Source organism: Aphis gossypii, chromosome 2 (assembly GCF_020184175.1).
Source record: "Aphis gossypii isolate Hap1 chromosome 2, ASM2018417v2, whole genome shotgun sequence".
NCBI classification, from domain to species: Eukaryota; Metazoa; Arthropoda; class Insecta; order Hemiptera; family Aphididae; genus Aphis; species Aphis gossypii.
This window is the reverse complement of record NC_065531.1, coordinates 46,537,874-46,560,471: the sequence shown is the minus strand read 5'-3', so window position 1 is coordinate 46,560,471 and position 22,598 is coordinate 46,537,874. Positions and strand designations below refer to the sequence as shown.

General features: G+C 25.1%; 3 protein-coding genes across 5 annotated transcripts; 1 reads left to right on the top strand and 2 right to left on the bottom strand.

The window, feature by feature from the left end:
- Window positions 1–1,772: 1,772 nt before the first annotated feature.
- On the bottom strand, window positions 1,773–8,179 carry LOC114119078 (pre-mRNA 3'-end-processing factor FIP1-like). 3 transcript variants are annotated; one of them, XR_003592000.2, is made up of 12 exons: window positions 7,903–8,179; window positions 7,801–7,840; window positions 6,884–7,302; window positions 5,801–5,927; window positions 5,475–5,701; window positions 5,196–5,338; window positions 5,018–5,126; window positions 4,189–4,257; window positions 3,958–4,127; window positions 3,500–3,556; window positions 2,900–3,415; window positions 1,773–2,021 (listed from the first exon to the last, which is right to left on the bottom strand). XR_003592000.2 is itself a non-coding variant. In XM_027980546.2 (12 exons), the coding sequence occupies exons 1-11, from the start codon at window positions 8,023–8,025 to the stop codon at window positions 3,271–3,273; spliced, it is 1,629 nt and encodes a 542-aa protein (XP_027836347.1). In that variant the 5' UTR covers window positions 8,026–8,179; the 3' UTR covers window positions 1,773–2,021; window positions 3,257–3,270. The 3 variants fall into 3 exon arrangements, 2 of the variants coding, with proteins under 2 accessions (XP_027836347.1, XP_050057171.1); XM_027980546.2 differs by having other exon boundaries at window positions 3,257–3,415; XM_050201214.1 differs by having other exon boundaries at window positions 1,773–3,415.
- A 186-nt stretch (window positions 8,180–8,365) lies between these two features.
- On the bottom strand, window positions 8,366–10,267 carry LOC114119079 (uncharacterized). The gene is made up of 6 exons (XM_027980547.2): window positions 9,792–10,267; window positions 9,524–9,634; window positions 9,280–9,447; window positions 9,013–9,196; window positions 8,692–8,950; window positions 8,366–8,627 (listed from the first exon to the last, which is right to left on the bottom strand). The coding sequence occupies exons 1-6, from the start codon at window positions 9,987–9,989 to the stop codon at window positions 8,525–8,527; spliced, it is 1,023 nt and encodes a 340-aa protein (XP_027836348.1). The 5' UTR covers window positions 9,990–10,267; the 3' UTR covers window positions 8,366–8,524.
- A 228-nt stretch (window positions 10,268–10,495) lies between these two features.
- LOC114119077 (poly [ADP-ribose] polymerase) lies at window positions 10,496–22,565 on the top strand. Its single transcript, XM_027980545.2, has 19 exons — window positions 10,496–10,708; window positions 10,821–10,984; window positions 12,235–12,376; window positions 14,051–14,190; window positions 14,610–14,824; window positions 14,909–15,107; window positions 16,346–16,551; window positions 16,628–16,723; window positions 16,804–16,961; window positions 18,233–18,384; window positions 18,443–18,738; window positions 18,806–19,004; window positions 20,014–20,136; window positions 20,797–21,012; window positions 21,079–21,210; window positions 21,294–21,512; window positions 21,626–21,786; window positions 21,850–22,029; window positions 22,308–22,565. Exons 2-19 carry the CDS (start codon window positions 10,868–10,870, stop codon window positions 22,378–22,380), a joined length of 3,024 nt encoding a protein of 1,007 aa, XP_027836346.1. The 5' UTR covers window positions 10,496–10,708; window positions 10,821–10,867; the 3' UTR covers window positions 22,381–22,565.
- The last annotated feature ends 33 nt before the right edge of the window (window positions 22,566–22,598 follow it).

The window sequence follows — 22,598 nt, the reverse complement described above, 5'->3', positions numbered from 1 at the left end:
GGCTAAGTTTAAATTTTTACGAAATCAAAAACACGCGTAAAAGTAACGATTTGTTATCAAAAATCAAAATTAAATTTTTATTATTGGTAGAAACTGGGAACATACACTAGTTGTTTAAATTCGCATTTTCTATACATGATTTAATTTTGGGGTATTCACTATTCAGGTCATTAAAACATAAACCATCTTTTTCACCACCCAGTGGAAAATATAATATCCTAAGCTGATTAGTCTCAAAATCATCTGTTTATAATCGTTCGTGTACAATAATACCTAACATTTGTACCATTGCATTCAAATTTAACATATTTTTCATAGTGATCTACTCTATGTCCGGATTCCACTCAATACCTACTGCATAGCAGAACATTACCCACTTGACCCACTTTTTTTTTTTAAATTATGATTAGATATTTAGATCAAATGTATTTGTATACACTTTTTTGTGTTTGTGAACAGCTTTGAGATCAGTGAACATGCTTTAACAATCAACTTTAGAAGGTGGTTTCTGTTATTAAAACTTGAATCTAGTTGAAAGAGAATTGTTTCTCATATATACAATTATTTTAATAATTGAATTAAAATTTAACATCTATTATATATTTATGGTAATTTCTTATACACTACACTTTTCCATTCTACACCAAATTTAATAATACCAATGTATAAAATATGTTTTTGTTATAAATCCTTGTTCTTTAGAAATTACATTTGAATTTTAAATACATTTTAGATTCTGGGCGGAGTGATGAATGTAATAATTTTACAATGATGTTTTTTTTGTTTTGTTTGTATATAAGATATAAGTAGTAAAAAAAATGCTAAGATTTTCAACTTTAAGGATGGTTATAGATAAACTAGTTTGTATTTAAACAAAATTTATTTTGTTTTAGTGTACTAAGATAGAAAACGAATAACCGTAGATACTTGAAATATTCACAAAATGTTTATATTAGCATTTCCTACACACAGTTTAATATTTTGACATTTTTTAAGCCATTTATAGTAAGGCATGAGAAATTATAGATTTTTTTAAGAATATTAATGAAAAATTATTAGCTAGGCAAAAATTGGAAGTAGAAAACTTTATACAAAGTTATCATTAATATAACGTATACATTTTATAAGAATTTTTTAAGTCATTGCAATGTATATTAATGTTCATTGAATTAACTTAGTAGCTTTATGAATTAGTTGAATCTTTATAGCTTATAATAAATTTAGTTTTCTTAACACAAAGTTGGAATTATACACCAATGAATTTAAGTTATTAGTTTAGAAATTTTAAAAACACATTTTAAAGATTTAATTATGCATTAAATTCTTCTTTATTTCACATTTCTATTTATTATAGCACACTAATATTACTCAATATAATTTGTAGCTTATTATTTTTTTTTTCATTTAATTGTTACAGTATTGTTGTTTTTATTTTTTTCCAGTTATATTTTTAGCAGGGGAACTTTTACCCAAACTAAAAATTGGTAGTGGTCATTAGGAAATATTTTCATCTCATAAAGCTCATATTTTTAATTTTTAATTTAACTTAACATAAAATAATTGTTACTAAAATAAAACTATTGTTGTGGTCTTTTTTTTATAACACAGTAATACTACAATATACTAGATAATAAAACATTGAAAAAAATAAATAAATTCACAAAAAGTTTACTTTTAATACTATGTATTTGTTTTGTTTTTTTTTTTGACAACCATACTTATTCTTATTTAGTAATGAAAGTTAGGTTAACCTTTTGACAAATTATAAATAGTAAAGTAAAAGTAAAATTTTTATAGATTTTAGTCTTTTATTTAACACAACAATTGAGCAAAATAAGTTGCAAATTCATATTAAATAATATTTTTGTTTTTAAGTTATGGCAGATTACCATTATTTATTAGTCATGGAAATCTAAATGACAATTTTCGGTAATGAAATATATAATATACTAATACAGTAGTTCTCAATCTTTTTTTTATTCATTTCAGCTTTAACCACTAGAACCAAACACTGTGTCACCCTAAAATCAAATAAATAAACAATCTTAGCTGTATATTTAAAAATTATTCTATTATTATTAAAAAAATACAGTACACAGAAAAAAACGTTCAAAACGTTAATATAAATATGAATATAATTAAAGACCGGATTTCGCATAAATTGCATATTGCTATTTTCAACATCATATACATGCAATCAATGAGTGTCCACAAATCATTACTTGATTAATTAAATATCAAAATTTTATAGTGTATATATTTGCATGTTTTGACGTTAGTGCATGTTCTGCATACTTTAATAAAAAATTGTACAAATATACACCTGACGATCCAAAAAAGTGTTGAGCAAAAAAAAAAAAAATAGCAAATTACAGATACGTCTATATAATATTAATATCAAATATTTTACATCTCAAAGATTATCCGGACTTTAAAAATAGGTTAGGTTATTTTTTTTCCAATTAACATACTACAATAAATTTTTTGTATTTGTTTTCTATTTATATCAGTATATTATCACCAATGTATCTACTATTTAATTTTAATAAAATATTTTTTATAATGTACCAATGATTAAAAATTAAATTACGATTTAACAAATTACATTATATTACATAACTGTGATATTATACATTTTACTTTTTGTTTATGAAAATTGTAATAAAACTAATAAATAATTATTATTGCAAAATTAAAATCAAATATAAAATGTAATAAAAACTGAATTTAAATTTGCATGTTTTATATCTTTTTTTTTGCATATTTTGACTATTTAAAGTGCATGTTTGCATGCATAATTTAAAATTTTTTATGCATATAAATCCGGTCTTTAAATATAATAATAGGTATGATTTTTTTTCGTAAAAATGTATTTATTTTAAAATTTTTTTTCCTTTACTTGTTAATTTTTCATGTCACCCCTAAGCTGGGTCCATGTCACCCTTGGTTGAGAACAACTGTACTAATATGTAATTGTTCATGTTATAAAGTTTTATACATAAAAAAAATGAAATATATAATTTAAATTTTTAACATCACAACATAAGTTTTATTGTTTAGTAGTTTGCATTTACTTATAATAATAATAACAGTAATAATCAAAGGTGTTATTATAACGTGAACTACATGTGATGTAGGTTCAATAAAGAATTAGTTGCAATAACCTTTAAATTATCATTAACAGCTCAATGAAACGAAGAGAAAATCATATTAATAATAAAAATAATAATAATAATAATAATTTTTTTAAATTTACACCATGACAACAGATTATTCACTGTTATCATCTTCCTTGTTTTTCTCAGACTTCTTTTTCTTCTTTTTATGACGATGTCTAGATCCACTTCTACTACGAGACTTGTGTTTCCTAGAACGTTTTTCATGACTACGACTTCGAGAGCGATGACGATGAGACCTGTTAAGAAAATTTATATTTCTATAATAATCGTCCCAAATTAGAGGAAAATCTTACTAAAACTGATAATATAATTTTAATTACTTGTGTTTGTATTCTCTTTCTTCTTTATAACTTGCTTCTGGACTTTCAACACCATCACTAAGAATGTATTAGATAATTAAAAATAATTATATTATACATAACACATACTATAAACCAGTGGTCTTCAACTGGTGGTCGCGATAAATTTAAAATTTAAAAAAAAAAAAATGATTTCGTTATTATTACATGTAATAAAATTTAAATACAACCTAGAAATATGTAAAATTTTATGAATTCAGTTATAAAAGCATTTATACAATGATATACTAACATATTAAGCAATTAAAATTTTTTTTTTTTTTTGATTTTCATGGATAACAAAGCTGACATGGGTTATGTAAAACACATGGTAAGAAAAGTAGGTAGCGAGTCAAAAAGGTTGAAGACGACCATTGCTTGAACAATATGTTTAATACCTACGTTATTATTAGCAATATTAATAATAGTAAAAAACTAACCTTTCCCTATGTCTGCTACGTTCACTGTCTCTGTCTCTGTCACGTTCACGATCTCTCTCCCTTTCCCTTTCGCGGTATCGATTTCGACTCTCACGATCTCGTTCATATGATCTTTCTTCTGGTTCTTTTTTAACACGTGATGCATAGTATTCTTTATCTCTTACCAAATCCTATAAAAATATCGCTTAAACTTAGTATACATTTTGTAATAAATTATCTTACTGGTCTTACTTTGTTGTAAGAATCTCCATTTGATAGAGTTGGAATGTTCTCAATACTTTTTACATTTGGGGCCCAACTCTAATTGGTCAAAAAATCAGTATAAGTAAAACTTCATCAAAGTTAATACATTTATATATAAATATAAATTTATCATAAAGAAAATGTATATCCAAGAGTTATGATTTATGAATGAGGTTTTATACAGTGTACATCAAAATTATCAGATAACAAATTTTATCACTAAATTCAGAAATATCAGCAATCATTGTTTAAAATATTCTAACACTATAGTTTATTCAGTATACATAGCTATGTGCATAGAGGCAGTATATGTTGTATCTGAACTATTTTTCAGAGTGCCGTGGCTAAGGTATTTAATTATGGACCAAAGTAAATTGTATCTCTAAATTGTTAAATTTCCAGATATTATGTACAATTTACTAAAAAAAATACTCATTAATCATAGAATTACGGGTATATAATAAAAATCCAGAAATATAAGTTTTATTGGAAATAATAATTTTAAATTGTATTAATTACCACAGAACATAAAAATTATTATCACAATATTTATTGCAATAAATTTAAAAGCAGATTTCGGTTTTTGAAAAGATCATCTTATTCAATAAATCTTAATCAAAACTAACCAATACAATATAATTTTGATATCTACAATAGAAATAAAAGATATTATGGGATATTATGGTTATCCTTAAACTGTCTCTGAAACTTAAGTCTGTGCAAATTATATATAATATGGACATTTTCATGGCTACCTCATATATTAAACACACAATTAAAATAGTTTAAATAGAATGCACTAAAATTATTTAATTACTTGATTCCATTGCATATCTTGAGTAGGTTCAAATGTATTATAATATGGATCTGGTTCGTGAGGATAGTATTCTGGTTCATAAGGCACATTCATTTGTGGAGGACCAAATCTAAATTATATATTTAAAAACATTATATCAATTAATAAGTATTTAATTATTTTGTAAATTTATAATTACCCAGGGGGTGGTATAGAGTTTATAGAATTTTGAATCATTGGTGGAGGTACATCAAAATTTGTAGGAATTATTGGAGGGGGTACTGATAAATCAGGAGTCGAAAAATGTTTACGACTATATTCTCTTCTCTCAGCTGTCATAACCTAAATACATAAATCAGTAAAATTAAATTATCATAAGTTTTGAACTACATTAAACTTATTAATAAACAAGTGACCAACATGTTTTTTTAAAATAAGGGAGCATGGAAATTATTGTACGACACTGTATAAAACAAACCTCAATAGTGTTTTCCTTAGGTGGAATACTGGGTGGTTGAAATTTTGTACTACTAGTTTTAACGTCCAAAGTTGGAATCAAATTATTATTTGTAGTACTTATAGAAACTTGTTGATTATGCATAGCCAATGTTGACATTCCAACTAATGATTCATTACATCTCATTTTTCTTTGGCGTTCACAATATGCCAACCATGTGTTTTCGTTAAATCCATAATTAAAATAATCTAAAAAATAAATTCTTAATTATAACCTGACATTAACACAAATACTAGTGTAATATAGTACACAGTTACAACATTTTTACAAAATTAATAGTATTTTACCTGTGATATCTGCACCTGGTTTTAGCCATGGTTTTTCTTCCGTAGTTTCAATAGAATACTCATGGGCAGGAACACCATTTATGGTGCCCATACTTTCAAAATCTTCAACATTAAATTTTCCTTGGTGCTGATAAGTAAATACAAAAATAAAATATATTTTTAAAATATTTAACAATAATTATATTAATTACTTTAAAAAAACCTGGTAACATATTATTCCCAGATTACCAAAAATTTATTAGTTATTACTTATCAGTTATTTTATTCTAAACTAGAACGGTTGTTTCAGAAATGTACTAAAGTCTCTTTAAAATTTACTATACTTTGACATAGTAATGAAAATCACAATTTATATAATAATTAGATTTTTAAAACATACTATTCTGGTATAAAAATCAATGTATTTAAAGATAAGATGCAACATCTTAGTTATTGACATAAATGATTTATAAGGTTTTCATTTTTTTGATTTACTATATTATTAATTATATACTTATAATAATAAATGGTCTGGTATATTTACAATGTTATTAAAAAAAAAAAAAAAAATATTTGTTCTATATAATAGAAAAAATATGATTATTTGCTATAAAAATTATTTTTTAATACCAACTTTATTATTCAATAAGAATATTACAAAATATTGAATGTTAATGTTATAGTATAAATATTTTATAATTAGTTGGGCTCAGATTTTGTAGGAAATGATTCTTTTGATGCAAGTGCAATAGAAAGATAATTCTTACACATAATATGTTTTGAATTGTTCTGATTTCAATGAAGTAAACTTTATTTTGCTTTTATCCCCCATTTTGTTCTTTTTTATTAATTTTTACATAATGTTCATGAGAATGTAACTTATTTTTCTGTATACTATACTTTGACTATAGAACCCATTACACAGAGTTTTAATGAAAGTAACTTGACCAAATATATGATTGTGAATTCCATTTTTAATATTTAATTTAAATTTGTTTTTAATAATTAAATGTAATATATGTTTTTATGGCTACTTAAAATGCTTTTTTAAAGATTTATTTTGTTACAAAGTGAGAGCCCAAATAATCAGTTTGTTTTGCTTACTTTATTTCCAGATGATATTCCAGGAATGTTTGTTAATGTTAGTAAATTATTTCGTTTTAAATTTATTCCAGCAGTTGATGGGCTTGCATTATTTTGCTGTGAAAGTGATACCATATTATTTTCCATAGAAGACAATGTAAAATTTCCAGCTGCCACAACAATGTCATCATCACTATCTTCTTCGCTATCTTCTGATGATATTTGTTTATCTTCATTATTCTCTTCAACTTCTTTTTCAGGAATATTGATGCCCACTTCAGTTGCAGTTTCTAATTGGTTAGTTTCAAACAAATCATCTGTAGGGTTAACAAGTGCCTCAGCTTGGATTCCTGGTCCCCCTAAAAATGTTTCTGGGCTTCGAGGTCGATTGGGATCTTCATCATTTAATTCTTTTACTGTAGGTAGGACATCTATACTTCCTTTATTAGATAAACCGAAAAAAAAATGTATAAATTCAACACTTCATTTTGTATCATTATATTTTTCAAAAACAAAACATTTATCAATAAAGATATTTGATTATAAATTATAGATGTTAAATAAAAAAATGTTTTTAATTTATAAAATCTAATAAAAATAATTAGTTAAGTTAAAATTAGGTAGGAAACTTTATTGGTAAAATAAAATCTTAATTAAGCTTATAACCAAAAATGTTAGCTTAAAAAAGTATATGGTTGACAAGGTACAAGCTAGCAATGTTCATTTTTTAAAAAAAGTAAATTTAAGTTACCTATCTTACATAGGTACTAGCATAATAATTATTAATTTACTATATTATTAAAAAAAAGTTTAGAAAATGAAAAAAAACTGTTTAATAGTTTCAAACTTTTAAATTACAATTAGTTTTAAATAAATTAAACATATAATCCACAATTAAAATTGCCAAATCTCATTATAAATTTTTAAATGTTAGGTACCTGGTCCAGGGTTTGCCAAGAACTCCATAAGACGTGCCTCCTACAAGTAAATAAACAATTTAAAAAAACAAAATTTTTTTATTAATTATTCCCTGACAATACCTCATCTTCTAAAATACCAGGTGGTTTAGCTGGTTTAATATCTTCGACTAATGCACCAACAGGGTCTAAATTTGAATTTGAGTCACCATACAACCACTGGTCATCATCACCGTTGTCTGACATGATCACCTAAGTGTTTGGGGTGTTGTGTTTGTGTATTACATGAGTTAGATCAGCAAGTTAACTATTTAAAACACAAATATATATAATAAACAGTTTATTATATATATATATGTGTGATTTAAAAAGAACTGAACATCGAACTAAATAGTAAATACTAAATATTAATCTGTAATCATCCAAATCACTCGAATCTATTTATTTCCAGATTTGGCGACTCGGCGATTCAGTACAGCCAACATTTCAAATCACTATAGTAACTAAGTTGATAACATAAAACCATATTATGCACGGTCTTATGTTTGTTCTTTGGTCTTATACACGATCACGATTTAAGATATACAGGTTGCACAACGAAGACGAATATTGTGACTCAAGAACTGATACTTCAAAAAAATTAACTCTCAACGCTCCATGTGGAGGAAATTGAATTTCAGTGTCGCCACATGTAGGGAAAATTGTTATTATTGTCTAAGGATATTAGTTTTGTTTTAAATTATGTCTAAATTTTCTTTTTATTGGGCGAAAAACATATTTTTGTTGTTGATCGATAGATTTTATTTTTAACACAATACCAAAGGCGTTTACACCACAAACATGTGTCACTAAAATTAAATAATACCAATATTGGTTCGATACTAAAATATACATACTTATTAGACTAATTACCTTTTACTATTTGGACTGAGTATCATGGAACATTTTGAATGTCTCCACTGACCAAATGATTCCACAAATTGTGAACCAAATGTCGATTTTATATTTACAAATTTATCTGAAGACACTGATCCTATACATACTTTAGTAGATTCAAGTAGTTTAATAATGTTTTCAAGATCTTCAATGCTCTCTGGCTTATGATTAGGCGGTAAATCAATATCTTTAGTGGACATTTCTTTTCCATTCACATGTATAAAGACATTGAAATCTATTGAATTATTAGTAATAAATCAATTTGAAATTGTTACTATTTTTTTTTGTTAAACTGACCTTTTGTTAAAACTACTTGCTTTTCAATAAATCTTGAAAAATCATCCTTAAATAAACCTAATTTTTGGAATGCAACTACTTTTTCATACTTAGGATGATAACTTACATCTGTGAACCATTTTGGTGGAACAGTAAGTAAACTTAGTTTTTCCAGAACAGATTTAAATAATGTAGTAGTAACTGGCTGTATCAATATTTATGATAATATTATTTAACAATTTGAGTCAAAATAGAAGCTAACAAATTTATATAGATCATAAATTTTACCTTGGATTGTATTATACTATACTCAGAAGTTGGAGATATTGTCGAATTTTCATTTGGAGTATCACTTGTATACAAAACAGTTGACATATTGGATGTATTAATTGTACCTTGATGTACACTATAACAATGGTCTTGCTGTATACTGCTCAATTTTAAATTGTCTTGTACCTAAATATATTTAATTTTACACTTAAGTATGTTTTTACTTATATATATATTTTTTTAATATTTCAAAGTATAATACCTTTCTCTTTTTGGTCAAAGGAGTGTTATCCCATTCCTGTGTTGCTACATATACAAATGAATTATTCACAGGAATTGCTCCTTCACGGAGTCTTGCTCTTTTTAAACATATCTGAAAATGTTATTATACATTTTATAATTCATAGTTAACTATATTATAATATTAAACTATTAAATAATGAATACATAATATATTATGTATATTGTATATATACACAATATCTAATTATAAAACCTAATTACTATTTGTAACAAATACATTTACTTACTGTATACTTGTTGGTACCTTGTCCTGATTCCCAAGTTTTTATAACATCTGTATGATTAAAATGATTTGAGCAAACTCTTGAGGATGGTTTTAAATCTGTACCTAAACTTACTTTCCATAAATTTAACTGGTCTACATCTTTGGGTACACCAAAAGTACTTTCCCCTTTATTTGTACAATATGGAACACAACAAGACATTTTAATTGTACCTTTAAAAATTAAGTACAAAAGAATGACATATTATGAATAAAGCAGAAAATATTAAATCAGAAGCTGAATCAAAGACAAAAAAAGCGAGGCAAAATTTTAAATTTCGTAATAGATAAGAATTAATAATATATGATCTTTAATCGTGGTCGTTTTGCTTATTTCAACACCGGGAGCGCTAATGCTCTATTCTTGACAGCTGTTTTACAGTGTCATTTTTAAAGTCACTGCGGGACGCTATTAAACATAGGTCGTTGTGCAACCTGTATATCTTAAATCGTGGATCATATACAATGTATATGATCTAAGATTAAACCATAGACCTGATAATATATTATATATATTATATTATCAGGTCTATGCATTAAACCATGAAGATTAGAGATCTCTAATCTTCATGCATAATATAAATTATTCCATATGATCTTCTTTACCATAGAGCACGATTTAAGATAGTACTATCTTAAATCGTGCCATAGAGTAATACCAAGCCGGTGTACACGTCCTTGCTTGATAATAATTTTATTGTACAACCGGTATTTTGCCTCCAATTTATTGTTTATTGTATTTTGTCATGGCTTAGTGTTTACTGTTACTTGGCTAATAAAATACAATAATTCACAAATTTACGAATTCGGAACACTTCACATGTCACGATTTTAGATCACCTGTCTATTGTGGCGATTGTATTGTATTTCCATTATAAATATGTTAGTTACTAAAATTTAATTAATTATTTTCTTTATTCAAATCACAATTCGTAATCAATCTAGTTTCATTCACAGAATTCTAATTCTTTTCGGATTTTTTGTTATTTTTAAGACGACTACCTATAGGAAGATCGAATTCTCCAAATAACATTTTTAGCAATGGACATCGATGAAAGTCCATATCGTGCTGAATATGCTAAAAGTGGTAGATCAAAATGTAAAGGATGTAAGGAAGGTATTGAAAAGGATCATCTCAGACTTGCTGTTATGATTCAAGTATGTCAATATCACTTATTCAAAAATACAATTTAACTTATTATTGTTAAAACTGTGTTTTTTTATTTTGGTACCTATTTAGTTTCAATTTTAGTTTTAAGACTGTCAGTACCTCATACCTGCATGTGTTGTCTCCGTCATTTTAATTTTTAAGTGAGTTATGAGTAAAAAATATTAAATATTTGAAAATGCTCCTAATTCACTTAAAAGTTAAAATATCGTAAAAAACCAACAAGAAAACATAGTTAATCTTCCTTCCTAAAAATTTGATAATAAGTCAGTTCACTCTTTTTATCAAAACCAAAAGCACACTATTGAAACTGGTAAACCAAAATTTACTACGTGTGTTAAGCCGGATTCCCATGGCTGGTGTACTTGTCAAATACTCCATTAATTGTAAATTTTTCCAATGTATGATTACGGTTTCACACAATGTGTATACTTGACGAGTAATACAAGTAATAATCGCCGTTCCTTTGACTTGTATCACATTTACCGACAATTCTAAGGAACGGCTCCAGTGACAACTAACTGTATAAGTCCGCTAATCCGACGACATGGCAAGTAACCACTAACACCAAATATTGGCCAAGCACAACAGTCGTGAGAATTCTGTTTAAGGTGTAGACAACACATGTGGGTACAACGTTCTCTTAAAAACATACTTATTATAAATATTAATTTATAATAATGCTTAAACATTTATTTAATAATTAATTAAAGGCTTTTATTAATATTTAATGTTTTAACTGATTTATGATTATTATAGAATGGTAATATTTGCTATATAATATAAGCCACTTATCTATTAAAATTAAAATATTAATAACATCGTATGATATTAATTTTCTCTATTATTTAGGTAAGTAACATTAAGAAATTAATTTTGTTGAACGCTCATTTTGTCATGTATATATATATAAGACTACACATGAGGGTATGATATTTTCTATGTGGCACCATCATATATTGTATTAGATGTGTATAAATTAGTAACAATTCAATTTAAAGATTATTTAAAATTTTAAAAATTAAAATATTTAACTCAGTATTATAGCACAATTTTTATTGTATGATGTAACATTAAAATATTTTATTAATTTCTTATTAGTTATTACTTATTAATGTTTAGTAATTTACCTATGTCTTACGATTATTATTTGTCATATATTTTAATATGTTTTGATGTAGCTTTTTATTTGGAAATAGATATATAATAATTCATATCATTTAATTTTTTATATTTCCAGTCTCCTATGTTTGATGGTAAACAGCCAAATTGGTACCATTTTAATTGTTTTTTCGCTAAACAGCGGCCTAAAACAGTTGCTGATATTGGTCACTTTGATTCAATTAGATGGGATGACCAACAAAAAATCAAGACTAAATTAGGTAATATTAAACAAGATGCACTAGATGTACTTATTTTTCTTTTTTTTTTAGATTCTGAGCAGTGTCATGAAAGTTTTGATTTTACAATAGTGTTATTTTTTTATATAAATACTTATACTGTTACTTGGTTGGTTTTAGATATCAAATTGTACTTAGTTTGTATCTTTAACACATTGACTGTGAATGTCTCTTTTCTAAAAATAACATAAAAAATTTCTCTATATGGTCATAAGCTCAAACAGCGTAAAAATACATATTTTAAAACATGTGTTTAATACGCTAAATAATTTAAAATGACATTTAGCAATGCATAGGAAATTATAAACCATTTATTTTAATTATATATTAAGACGCCAAGTGGTGTCAAACACATTACTTGATGATCATCATGACATTAATTAGCGTCAGTGCATGGTGTCAACATGTTAAATTACAGAAATGAAAAATTTCTAGCATTTTTCAAAATTACTAAAAAATAAAAAAAAAATAGATTTTTCTTTTGAAAATCCAGTTTTTGGACAAAATCGATGTTGATTTTATTTTTGTGTAGAAGAGTAGCATTAAAATTCTCTTGTTTTTCATAGTAGTGTTTAATTGTGACTGACTTTATTTTAATATCTCTACCACTACTGTAGTATGGGAGGACTTAAACTCTAAATAAATAATTGTAGATACTTAAAATTTTCACCAAGTATTTATACAATCATTTTCTAAGTAAAATAAAATTTTAAAAATATTTTAATTGTTTTAAGACATTTGAAATTAAAAATTTTTTTTTTTAGATGTAACCCTCAAAAATGTTAATAACTATTTTTCATTCCATCAAAAAAATTGAAAATTTAATATAATATGTTTCCAAATAAGTTATTCTTATAGATATGTAAAAATATTTAAAATATATAGGTACACTATACTTTTTAAGCATTTGAAGTTAAAATGTATATCAAATTAGATAAACTTAATACTTACACATATTTATGTATTATTAATGTACTTATTAATTTTAATTAATTTATATTTTATTGTATTTTATCATATCTTAATTATAATTATCATAAACAAAATCCTCATTACATAACAGTTGAAATCACTGGTTTGTGCACTACATTGTTCTCTAAGTATCATAGGTGCAAATCACTCAAAAATATTAGGGGGGCTTAAATAGTTTAAATACCAAAATTTTTAAGGAAACAGACCCAACCCATGGGCCATGACACACTCCAAGTACATTCCATATACCATACATATTAATAAAATACAAATCTCATAAATATAACTAAACATTTTATAAAAAACAAATTTATTTAATGTATTATAAATTTAATGACAAAAAACAATGCTTATTTTCACATACTTATTTAAAATAATTTGATGATCAAGGACAATATCTCTTTCAATGTGAATAACTGATAAGTTTAGCAGTCTTAAAATTAACCTAAAATCTGTTTTTGAACTTTTAATAAATATAATTATTATGGAAATATTATGGTAGTAATATTATAAGTTAAAATCACAGGATTCGGGGTATTAGAATTAAAATTCAGGGTGTTAAGCACCCTTAGTACCCCTGCGATTTGCGCCTATGCTAAGTATAGTACGTAAATTAAATGAGGAGGTCATAGTGTTATAATCTGTTAAGATTATTGTATTTATGTTGAATTTAATTTATTCTAGAATCTCTAATTGGAACTCCTGATCCTGTATCAACAAAAAAGAAATCAACGGGGAAAAAAAAGGAGAATACAAACTTTAATGTGGAGTATGCAAAATCTGGACGAGCTGTTTGCTGTGGATGTCAAGACAAAATTGTTAAAGTACATATGGATATTTAATATTATTTAGTATTCAATTCTTTATATTAATAATGGAAAATTCACAAACAATAAAGTTTAATGTTCTGAATACTTTCTACTTTAAGTTTTAATATATTTTTGCATTACAATTTCTAAATTTCATTATGTTCAACATTAATTGTTTATTTTATTTTAAATTTGATAGTGTGATTTAACAAATAATAATGATTCAAGTATTAAACTCTTATAATAATATCTTGAATTAACTATTATATATATATATATATATATATATATGAAAAAAAATAACAAATTACATTTAATTACCTATATAAAAGTAAACTTAATTTGAAAAAATATAATTTTAATAACATTAGTGGAATTAATTTTTAATTTTAATTTAATTACTAATATAATCATTAAATTTGTATTTTTTCTAGGAGGATATTCGTATAGGTAAAATGGATTATGATAGTGATGAAGGTCGACGTTTTGGTGGTATAAATAGATGGCACCATTTAGAATGTTTTGTTAAACTTAGGCAAGATTTAGGATTTTTGGATCTTGCTTCCTCTTTATCTGGTTTTCTTAGTTTAAAAGAAGTCGATAGAACTAACCTTAAAAATTTGTTGCCTAGGGTGACAACCACTACTGTGTATGTACATTTTTGGTTAATTCATATTTTTTTTTATAATATATTGTATAATTGTTTGTTTGTTTTGTTATTGTTTTTGTTAAGTGCTGCTAATTTAGATGAAACTGATGGACCCAGTTCTAGCAAAAAAATTAAGACTAATACTCATTCAGATTTGGAAATAAAAAAACAAAATAAATTAATTTTCAAATACAGAGATTATTTAAAGTCATGTCCTGTTAAAGTATGTAAAGAACTCTTGGAATACAATAAACAAGAAATACCAGAATCAAATCATGGAGCGGTGAGTGATTTAAAATTTTTAATTGAAATATAATATAATGTATATTCTATGGGTAGAGTATGAAAATGAGTTGTGTAAACATCATCCAGTATGCTGTAGATTAAGTATGAAGTAGAAAAAAACTAAATCATATTGATCCAAAAAAAAAAAATTGTTTATTTATTAAATTATTATTTTATGTATAAAAAAATTTGAAAAAATAAATACTACATAGGTACAGTTATTTATTGGAATAGTTCAGATCCAGGTGGAATTTGGAGTTGCTAAGTATCCCAGCAGATTTACATTTAAATTTAATAAATAAACATTTACTTTTACCCAGACATTTTTTAAACCCTTGACTACTGGAAACAGATGGTGCATTAGCTATTTCGCACCATCATTTTTTTGTAGTAGACACTTCTTAAATATCAATCAATGAGTCAGAATATATAGAAAATTGATATCTTGAATAAAGTTGAAGAAGTGTGTCATTATTATTATTCCCAAGTTCATAATATTGATTATTGCTAATAGATCAAATTGCAAAAAGTACATTCTATGGATCATCTTTACTCCTGTCTATTTCTGGTAGTTAGAATTAAACTGTATTGTACTTGATATTTTATCAATCCACTCTAAGGTAAATAGTGTATACATTATCCAGTTAATGTATAAAATAAATGTTTAGCAAATAATAATTTTACTTTATTCAGTAGGGATAGGTTAGGTTGTTATGGATAGTATTCACATTACCCAATTTTTGTATTTTACCTGTAAAATATATCCAGTGTTTTTTTATATTTCATACTATATTAATTGTGTTATTTATTTTATTCTGTTATATTACTTAAAATTGAAAATCTTATTAAATGCATAAAAAAAAAAATATAGCATTAATTATGTTTGATGAACTTTTATTGTCTATATTATTTATAAACTGTGATTGAATAGTCATGTGTACTTAGCTGGTAGTGCCAATGTTCATTATAACTAGTTTAAACCAAGTTATGGATACTCTTTCTAGGCAAGTAACTGTCTAAGTAAAGAAGCTACCGACACTAAATCAGGCATTGTTTAAATAAAAATTTTGCAAAAAAGGCAAATATCAAATTTATTCCATATTAGAACATGTAGTTTGAAGAAAAAACGTATAAACTATGAGTTTAATATTAATTTTAAATGTATTAATGGAAAGTTATGATTAAAATAAAATTTAGTTGTTGCTGTCTGCTGATGTATCTTGGCATTTATTTTAGATTTATGATCGATTATCAGATTTACTGACTTTTGGTAATTTACTTCCTTGCGATGAATGTGGAGGTCAATTGGTTTTTAGAAGTAGTATTGGATATCAATGTTTGGGATATAAAAATGAATGGTTAAAATGTGAAAAAGTTATGGCGGAACCACGTCGTGTAGAATTCAAAATTCCTACACATATTCTAGAAAATGATGATTTTTTGTAAGATAAAAATAACATATTTGATTCGATTTGTTATTCAACTTTTTATTTCATTATGTAATTTAAATTTTTTTAGTAAGAAATATAAATGCAAAATACAGAATCGTTTATTTGAAAAATCTGATAAAACTTCTATGAAGCCATCATCAACTATACAAAATGATAAAGGCCTGTAAGTTAAAACAAACTATTTTATTATAAATTATAGTATAATTTAATTTGTTTGTAAATTAAAATACAATTTTATTTTAGAGTAAAAGTAACACGTATTCTGCCACTAAAAAATATGGAGTTTACGACTTTATTAAAAGGCTCAGAACTTAAACAATTAAAACTTAAAGTTGCAAAATTTGGTGGTACAATAGTTTCACAATGTACTAATAATATTGCTGCTGTTTTTGCAAACCCAGGTATAGTGCATTTTGATTATGATTCAAAATTATTCCAATTTCTTTGTCTTTTCTCCTTTTTTTATAACTCTAAAAGTACTAATTAGATAAATTAACTACTTAAATGAATTATATACATTAATAAAAATAAATATTCTTATTGTCCAATTTTGTGGAATAATCTGAAAAATAAACAAAGTTAAATTGTCAAAAATCAATTTAATATTTTATAATTGAAAATTAAATAGTGACTTCAGAAAAAAATAATACAATATATTGAGTTATTTTATTAGTATAACATGATTGACTTAAAAAAATGTCTTAAACATTTTAGAATTTCAGTGAAGCGATGAATGTTCTGTAATAAGGTGTGTTTTTATTATTTTTTATGTGTTAACACAATAAGTAGCCATCAAAACGTTTTGTGTTTCAAAATTGAGGGTTAGTTTTATGTAGTAATTTGGATCATTTAGTACTTTGGTTGGTCTTAAGTAAAACTTTCCCAGTATTTTTTTTGTATAAGATAAAACAATTGAGAAAAAACGGACTTTTATACAAATGCAGTTTTTGACAAGATAATTTTTTTTTTTTTTTATTAATTCGAAAATGGATTTATATAGATACTTGAAATTTTCATTAAATGTTTTTATTACCATTTTCTATCATCTATAATTATTATTAATCCCAATTTTTTATAATTGTTTAATGTTATAAGTTAAATAAAATCTCAAAAGTAAACAATTTATTTTTTATAGTTCAAGATTCTTTTTAAGTAATACTAAAACCATCAAATCTAAAATATATATAGCTAATTATTTTTTATAGAAATTTTTAGTTTAAATTTGGATAAAATTACTTATTTAAACAATTAATAACAATCTTGACTATTGTTTTGTTTTAACTTTAACACATTATTAATGGGAACTTAAATTTTTTTTATTTATTATAATATTATATTGTTATACATTTTACTATACGCAATGACATTTTTGATTTATTTTAAGATCTTATTATAAATGCAATATTTTCACATTTAAACATATCATGAAATATACTTAGTATTACAGCCTGACAAAACTTTTCTTCTCAGAATGTTTTTCATGTACAATTATGTATCATTTAGTTTTAATTTAACACACTATAATACTGACCTACACAGTACCTAATCTATAGCATAGTAGCACATACTTGCCTACCTTTTTTTAAATTTATACTTACTAGCTGTTAAAAATAATTTTGTATGCTTAATTACTACTGTTTTGTAAATTAAATCATATTTTTCTTTTAAACAGACAGCATTATGAAAAAGGGTATAAAGATTAAAGAAGCCGAAAGTTTAGAAATTGAAGTTGTCGAACCTTCTACATTTTTTGATACCATTGATAAAGGTGGCAATGCAATTGAGTTGATAGTTAAACAAAATTTAGCGCCATGGGGTGGAAAAGTAATTATTGTTATTATTTTATTTTTACTATATAATGTAAATAATCAATTTAATTTAGGCCAAAGAAAGAATAGAAAGAAGACAAAAAGAATTGGAATTGGATTATAAAAATAAAAGCAATTTAAAGAGTAAAATATCAGGAAAAAGTATGTATGAGAAAAGTGTGCCAACAAGTGTGAAGTTAACTTTAAAAGGAGGAATTGCTGTTGAACCACAGTCTGCACTTGAACATAAAGCTCATGTCTATAAGCAAAATAATGAAGTATGGAATGCAAATTTATGTTTATCTGATGTGCTGACTGGTAAAAACTCGTATTATAAATTGCAATTATTAGAGTCTGACAATAATAATAGGTATTCTATACATTTTAAATAAATTTGATTATATAAACATATTGTTTTACAGTGTTTTTCTTTACAGGTATTGGGTATTCCGATCTTGGGGAAGAATTGGTACTACCATAGGTGGTTTTAAAACAATTGAGCATGATTCATTACAAGAAGCCAAACAAAGTTTTGAATTCTACTATGAAGATCAGACTGGAAATGCATGGAGAAATAGAAATCATTTTGTAAAAATGCCTGGCAAAAAAGTTCCAGTTGAAACCGATTATGGACAGGTATATTTCTTTTTTTAAGGCTTTAAGACCATTCTGACTCACAACCACCACTTTTCTCTATTAATCCTTGCAATACTTGCAGCTACCACTCTTTCATTGTCCACTTTGAATAGTCCTAGTATATATTGAATTATTAAATTTTATTGAATTTATCCATTCATTATACTTGGAAATTTAGATTGTCTATTTTGCATTTTTTAACTTCCTCAATTAGTATTTTTGATGCTTGCCAAACATGATCTCCCTAGCTTTATCTTTTTCTTTTAAGTATCAAAATTATACATGTTAGAATTTTCTAGCTTATTAATTAATAATTCTCCCATTTTATAGAGCTTCTCGAGGACTGATGTAAGATTTTTTTTTTAGCAAGTAGAATCATAGCCTAATATAATGTCTATGATTATTATTGCAACTAAATTAAATTTAAACAGTATTTTTGACTAGAGCGTTTATTTGCCGCAATTATTTTTGTCTGAAGTGTTAATGGGAATTATTGCTATACACACTTGTTTCTAAACCTATGTATGATATTTTCTCTTTCAAACTCCATATCTTATATTTTCAGGCTGTTTTGTAGAAGGTTCTAGTATGATATTAAATATATTTTGTCAATTGCAAAATTAACAGTGAATGACGCCAAATGGTGTTAATTAAAGTTGTTCGCTTATGTTGATGTCAATTGACGTCATCTACCTTGTTATTAAATACACAAAACTTTTACTAGCATTACAATTAAATTACTGTTTTTTTTAGTGTATATGCGCATATAAGTCGTTCATTGATATTTAAAATTTTAAGATTTTTTTTAATCTCTATTTTTTCAGCATTACAAAAATTACAATCAAGTATAGATGCTAATAAAATGTTAATTTATAACAAGATACATCTGTTTACTTTTTTGTATGAACATGTATTAGAAACTTTATAAAAATAATATTGAATGAAAACTTGCATAATATGTTTATTTGTTGAAATAATGAATAATAATTATTATTTATCTGTATTTTAGGATGAAGCCAAAGCTCTTGATTCTATTAGTAATATACCATCAAAGTTACCTGAGACAGTACAAAGATTGATACGTTTACTTTTTGATATTGAATCTATGAAAAAAGTCATGTATGAATTTGAGGTGAGTTAGTTTATTGGGAGAGATTAAAATAGGTTAGCAAATAAGTCATTGGATCATTGGTGATTAATAACTATTTCTCTAAACATCACTTAAATATAATGTTTACCATTAATCATTTAAAAGTTATTTGTACATATTTTGGTTACCTGTCAACATTTAAATCCTTTCTAAATAAAATGCCAACTAAATTCAATTTGCAATCAGTAACTCCCTCCTTTTTTTTTTAAAAAAAAAAAAAATGAATTTTATCAAGTACTTGTTTACAGAAAAAAACATATTATCGTAATATCATTATATTGATCGCTCTGCTTAGAATCTAAAATAAAATAAATAGTAAAGAAAATTGAAACTACAATATACATATATAAATATTAAATTTATGTATTGAGCTGTTTATCTTAGTGTTCACTATAAAAATTATTTTCAGGAAAGTGTTTTGGTCATAAAACTTGGTTTGAAAATATAAAGAATTTTTGATATTATTTAGATAAATATTTTGATTACTAGCCAATAATCATTTCTAGCTTAACAGAAACACAATAATTATTAGTTGTTATTTAAAAAATTATTGGTTTTTTACCTTTATTTGTTATGAGCCCTGTTTATTTGATTCAGTATAAAAATATTATATTGTACTTAATTTATGATAATATGTTTTAGTTGGATTTACAAAAAATGCCACTGGGAAAATTGAGCCGCAATCAATTGCAACAAGCATATGCCACATTGAATGAATTAAATAGTATGATAGATTTGTTCGATGAAAAAAATAAAAGAGACAAAGTGATCACAGCTACCAACAAGTTTTATACCTTGATACCACATGACTTTGGCATTAAAACGCCTCAGCTTATTGATTCAAAAGAAATTCTCAATGTATGTATTATAGTGTTAATGTAATAATGAATTGGGTAGAAATACTGAATTTGCATAATTGTTTAGGCAAAGTTAGAAATGATAGGAAGTTTGATGGAAATCCAAATTGCATACAGCATGATGGACAATAAAACGTCTGAAGACTCAATGTTACACCCTCTTGATACTCACTATATGAAATTAAACTGTGTCATTGATGTAAGTTACAGATTATCATCATTATAGTAAATTCAATCATATAACATTTATATAAATGTTAATATTTTGATTTCATTCTTCAGGAATTGCATACGGACATGAATGAGTTTAACATCATTCAACAGTACATAATAAATACTCATGCTGAAACTCACAGCTCTTATTCTTTAAGTGTCAAAGATGTTTTCAAAGTAGTAAGATCTGGTGAAGAAAAACGATTTAAGCCATTCAAAAAACTGCACAATCGTAAACTATTATGGCATGGTTCTAGAATCACCAATTTTGCAGCTATACTTTCACAAGTATATTAATTTGTGTACTGAATATAATATAAAAATATATTATATGATTAACATACAAATTCTAAATAATTTATCTTCTAAAATTACATTGAAATAAGTATAATATTTTTTAGGGTTTACGCATTGCTCCCAAAGAAGCTCCAGTTACTGGTTACATGTTTGGTAAAGGTATATATTTTGCTGACATGGTGTCAAAATCAGCCAACTATTGTATGGCATCTCATGGCAATAATACTGGTTTATTACTATTGTGTGAAGTTGCATTGGGTAACATGTATGTATTAATTATCTAGCGTATTTTACGATTTAATTAACTATCTTTTATTATTTATGTTAGGGTTGAGTACAAAGCATCTGAATACATAGAGAAATTACCACCTGGAAAACACAGCTGTATGGGAATTGGTAGAACAAAGCCTGATCCTGATCAATCATTATTTATTGAAGATAAGATTGAAGTTCCTCTCGGCAAACCAATTTCTTCCAATATCAATGATACTACATTGTTATATAATGAGTATCCTTTTTTTATATATTTAAAATTAAATTTCTCTTATTTTATAGGTTTGTGTATTTTTTTTTAATGTATGTTATACAATTACAATGAAATCAATCAATTGTGGACACCATAGGTATAATAAGATAGTCTGCTATCATGATTTATTTTCTCATGTATATTGTATATTATGTTTGTAGAGGAGTTGTTATGTGTTATTTAAACAGAGGTTTAATTGTATTGTAGCTTTATTTCTACTTATATTAATTGGTACATTTCTTTAACTTAAACTTTTTCAGATTTATTGTTTATGATATTTCACAGGTTAAACTTCGTTATTTAGTCAAAGTGGATTTCAATTTTAATTACTAGAAGATATAACATAAACAAGAATTTATGTTAAATTACTTCATTATTAATTATTATTAATTTTTTTTTCATTTAGAAGTAACATTTTTTATTTTTTAATTATACTTATAATTACATTTAATAAAAGTTCATTTTTATTTTGTATTTCTGAAGCTGATTGAAATAAATGTCAAATTTAAAAATAAAAATTTATTTACTTAATTTATGAATTATGAACCTTG

Bases quoted from the DNA above. Each gene is read 5' to 3' on its own strand.
- LOC114119078 (XM_050201214.1), bottom strand. From the start codon at position 8,025: ATGTCAGACAACGGTGATGATGACCAGTGGTTGTATGGTGACTCAAAT. The intron at 5,339-5,474 runs GTTTGTTTTATA...TTATGTATTTAG, and splicing joins CTAAGGAAAACACTATTGAG to GTTATGACAGCTGAGAGAAG. The intron at 4,128-4,188 runs GTAAGACCAGTA...ATATTTTTATAG, and splicing joins ATGGAGATTCTTACAACAAA to GATTTGGTAAGAGATAAAGA.
- LOC114119079 (XM_027980547.2), bottom strand. From the start codon at position 9,989: ATGTCTTGTTGTGTTCCATATTGTACAAATAAAGGGGAAAGTACTTTT. The intron at 8,951-9,012 runs GTCAGTTTAACA...ATAATTCAATAG, and splicing joins GCAAGTAGTTTTAACAAAAG to ATTTCAATGTCTTTATACAT. The intron at 8,628-8,691 runs GTAATTAGTCTA...ATTTAATTTTAG, and splicing joins CTCAGTCCAAATAGTAAAAG to TGACACATGTTTGTGGTGTA.
- LOC114119077 (XM_027980545.2), top strand. From the start codon at position 10,868: ATGGACATCGATGAAAGTCCATATCGTGCTGAATATGCTAAAAGTGGT. The intron at 16,724-16,803 runs GTAAGTTAAAAC...ATTTTATTTTAG, and splicing joins ATACAAAATGATAAAGGCCT to AGTAAAAGTAACACGTATTC. The intron at 19,005-20,013 runs GTATATTTCTTT...TCTGTATTTTAG, and splicing joins TTGAAACCGATTATGGACAG to GATGAAGCCAAAGCTCTTGA.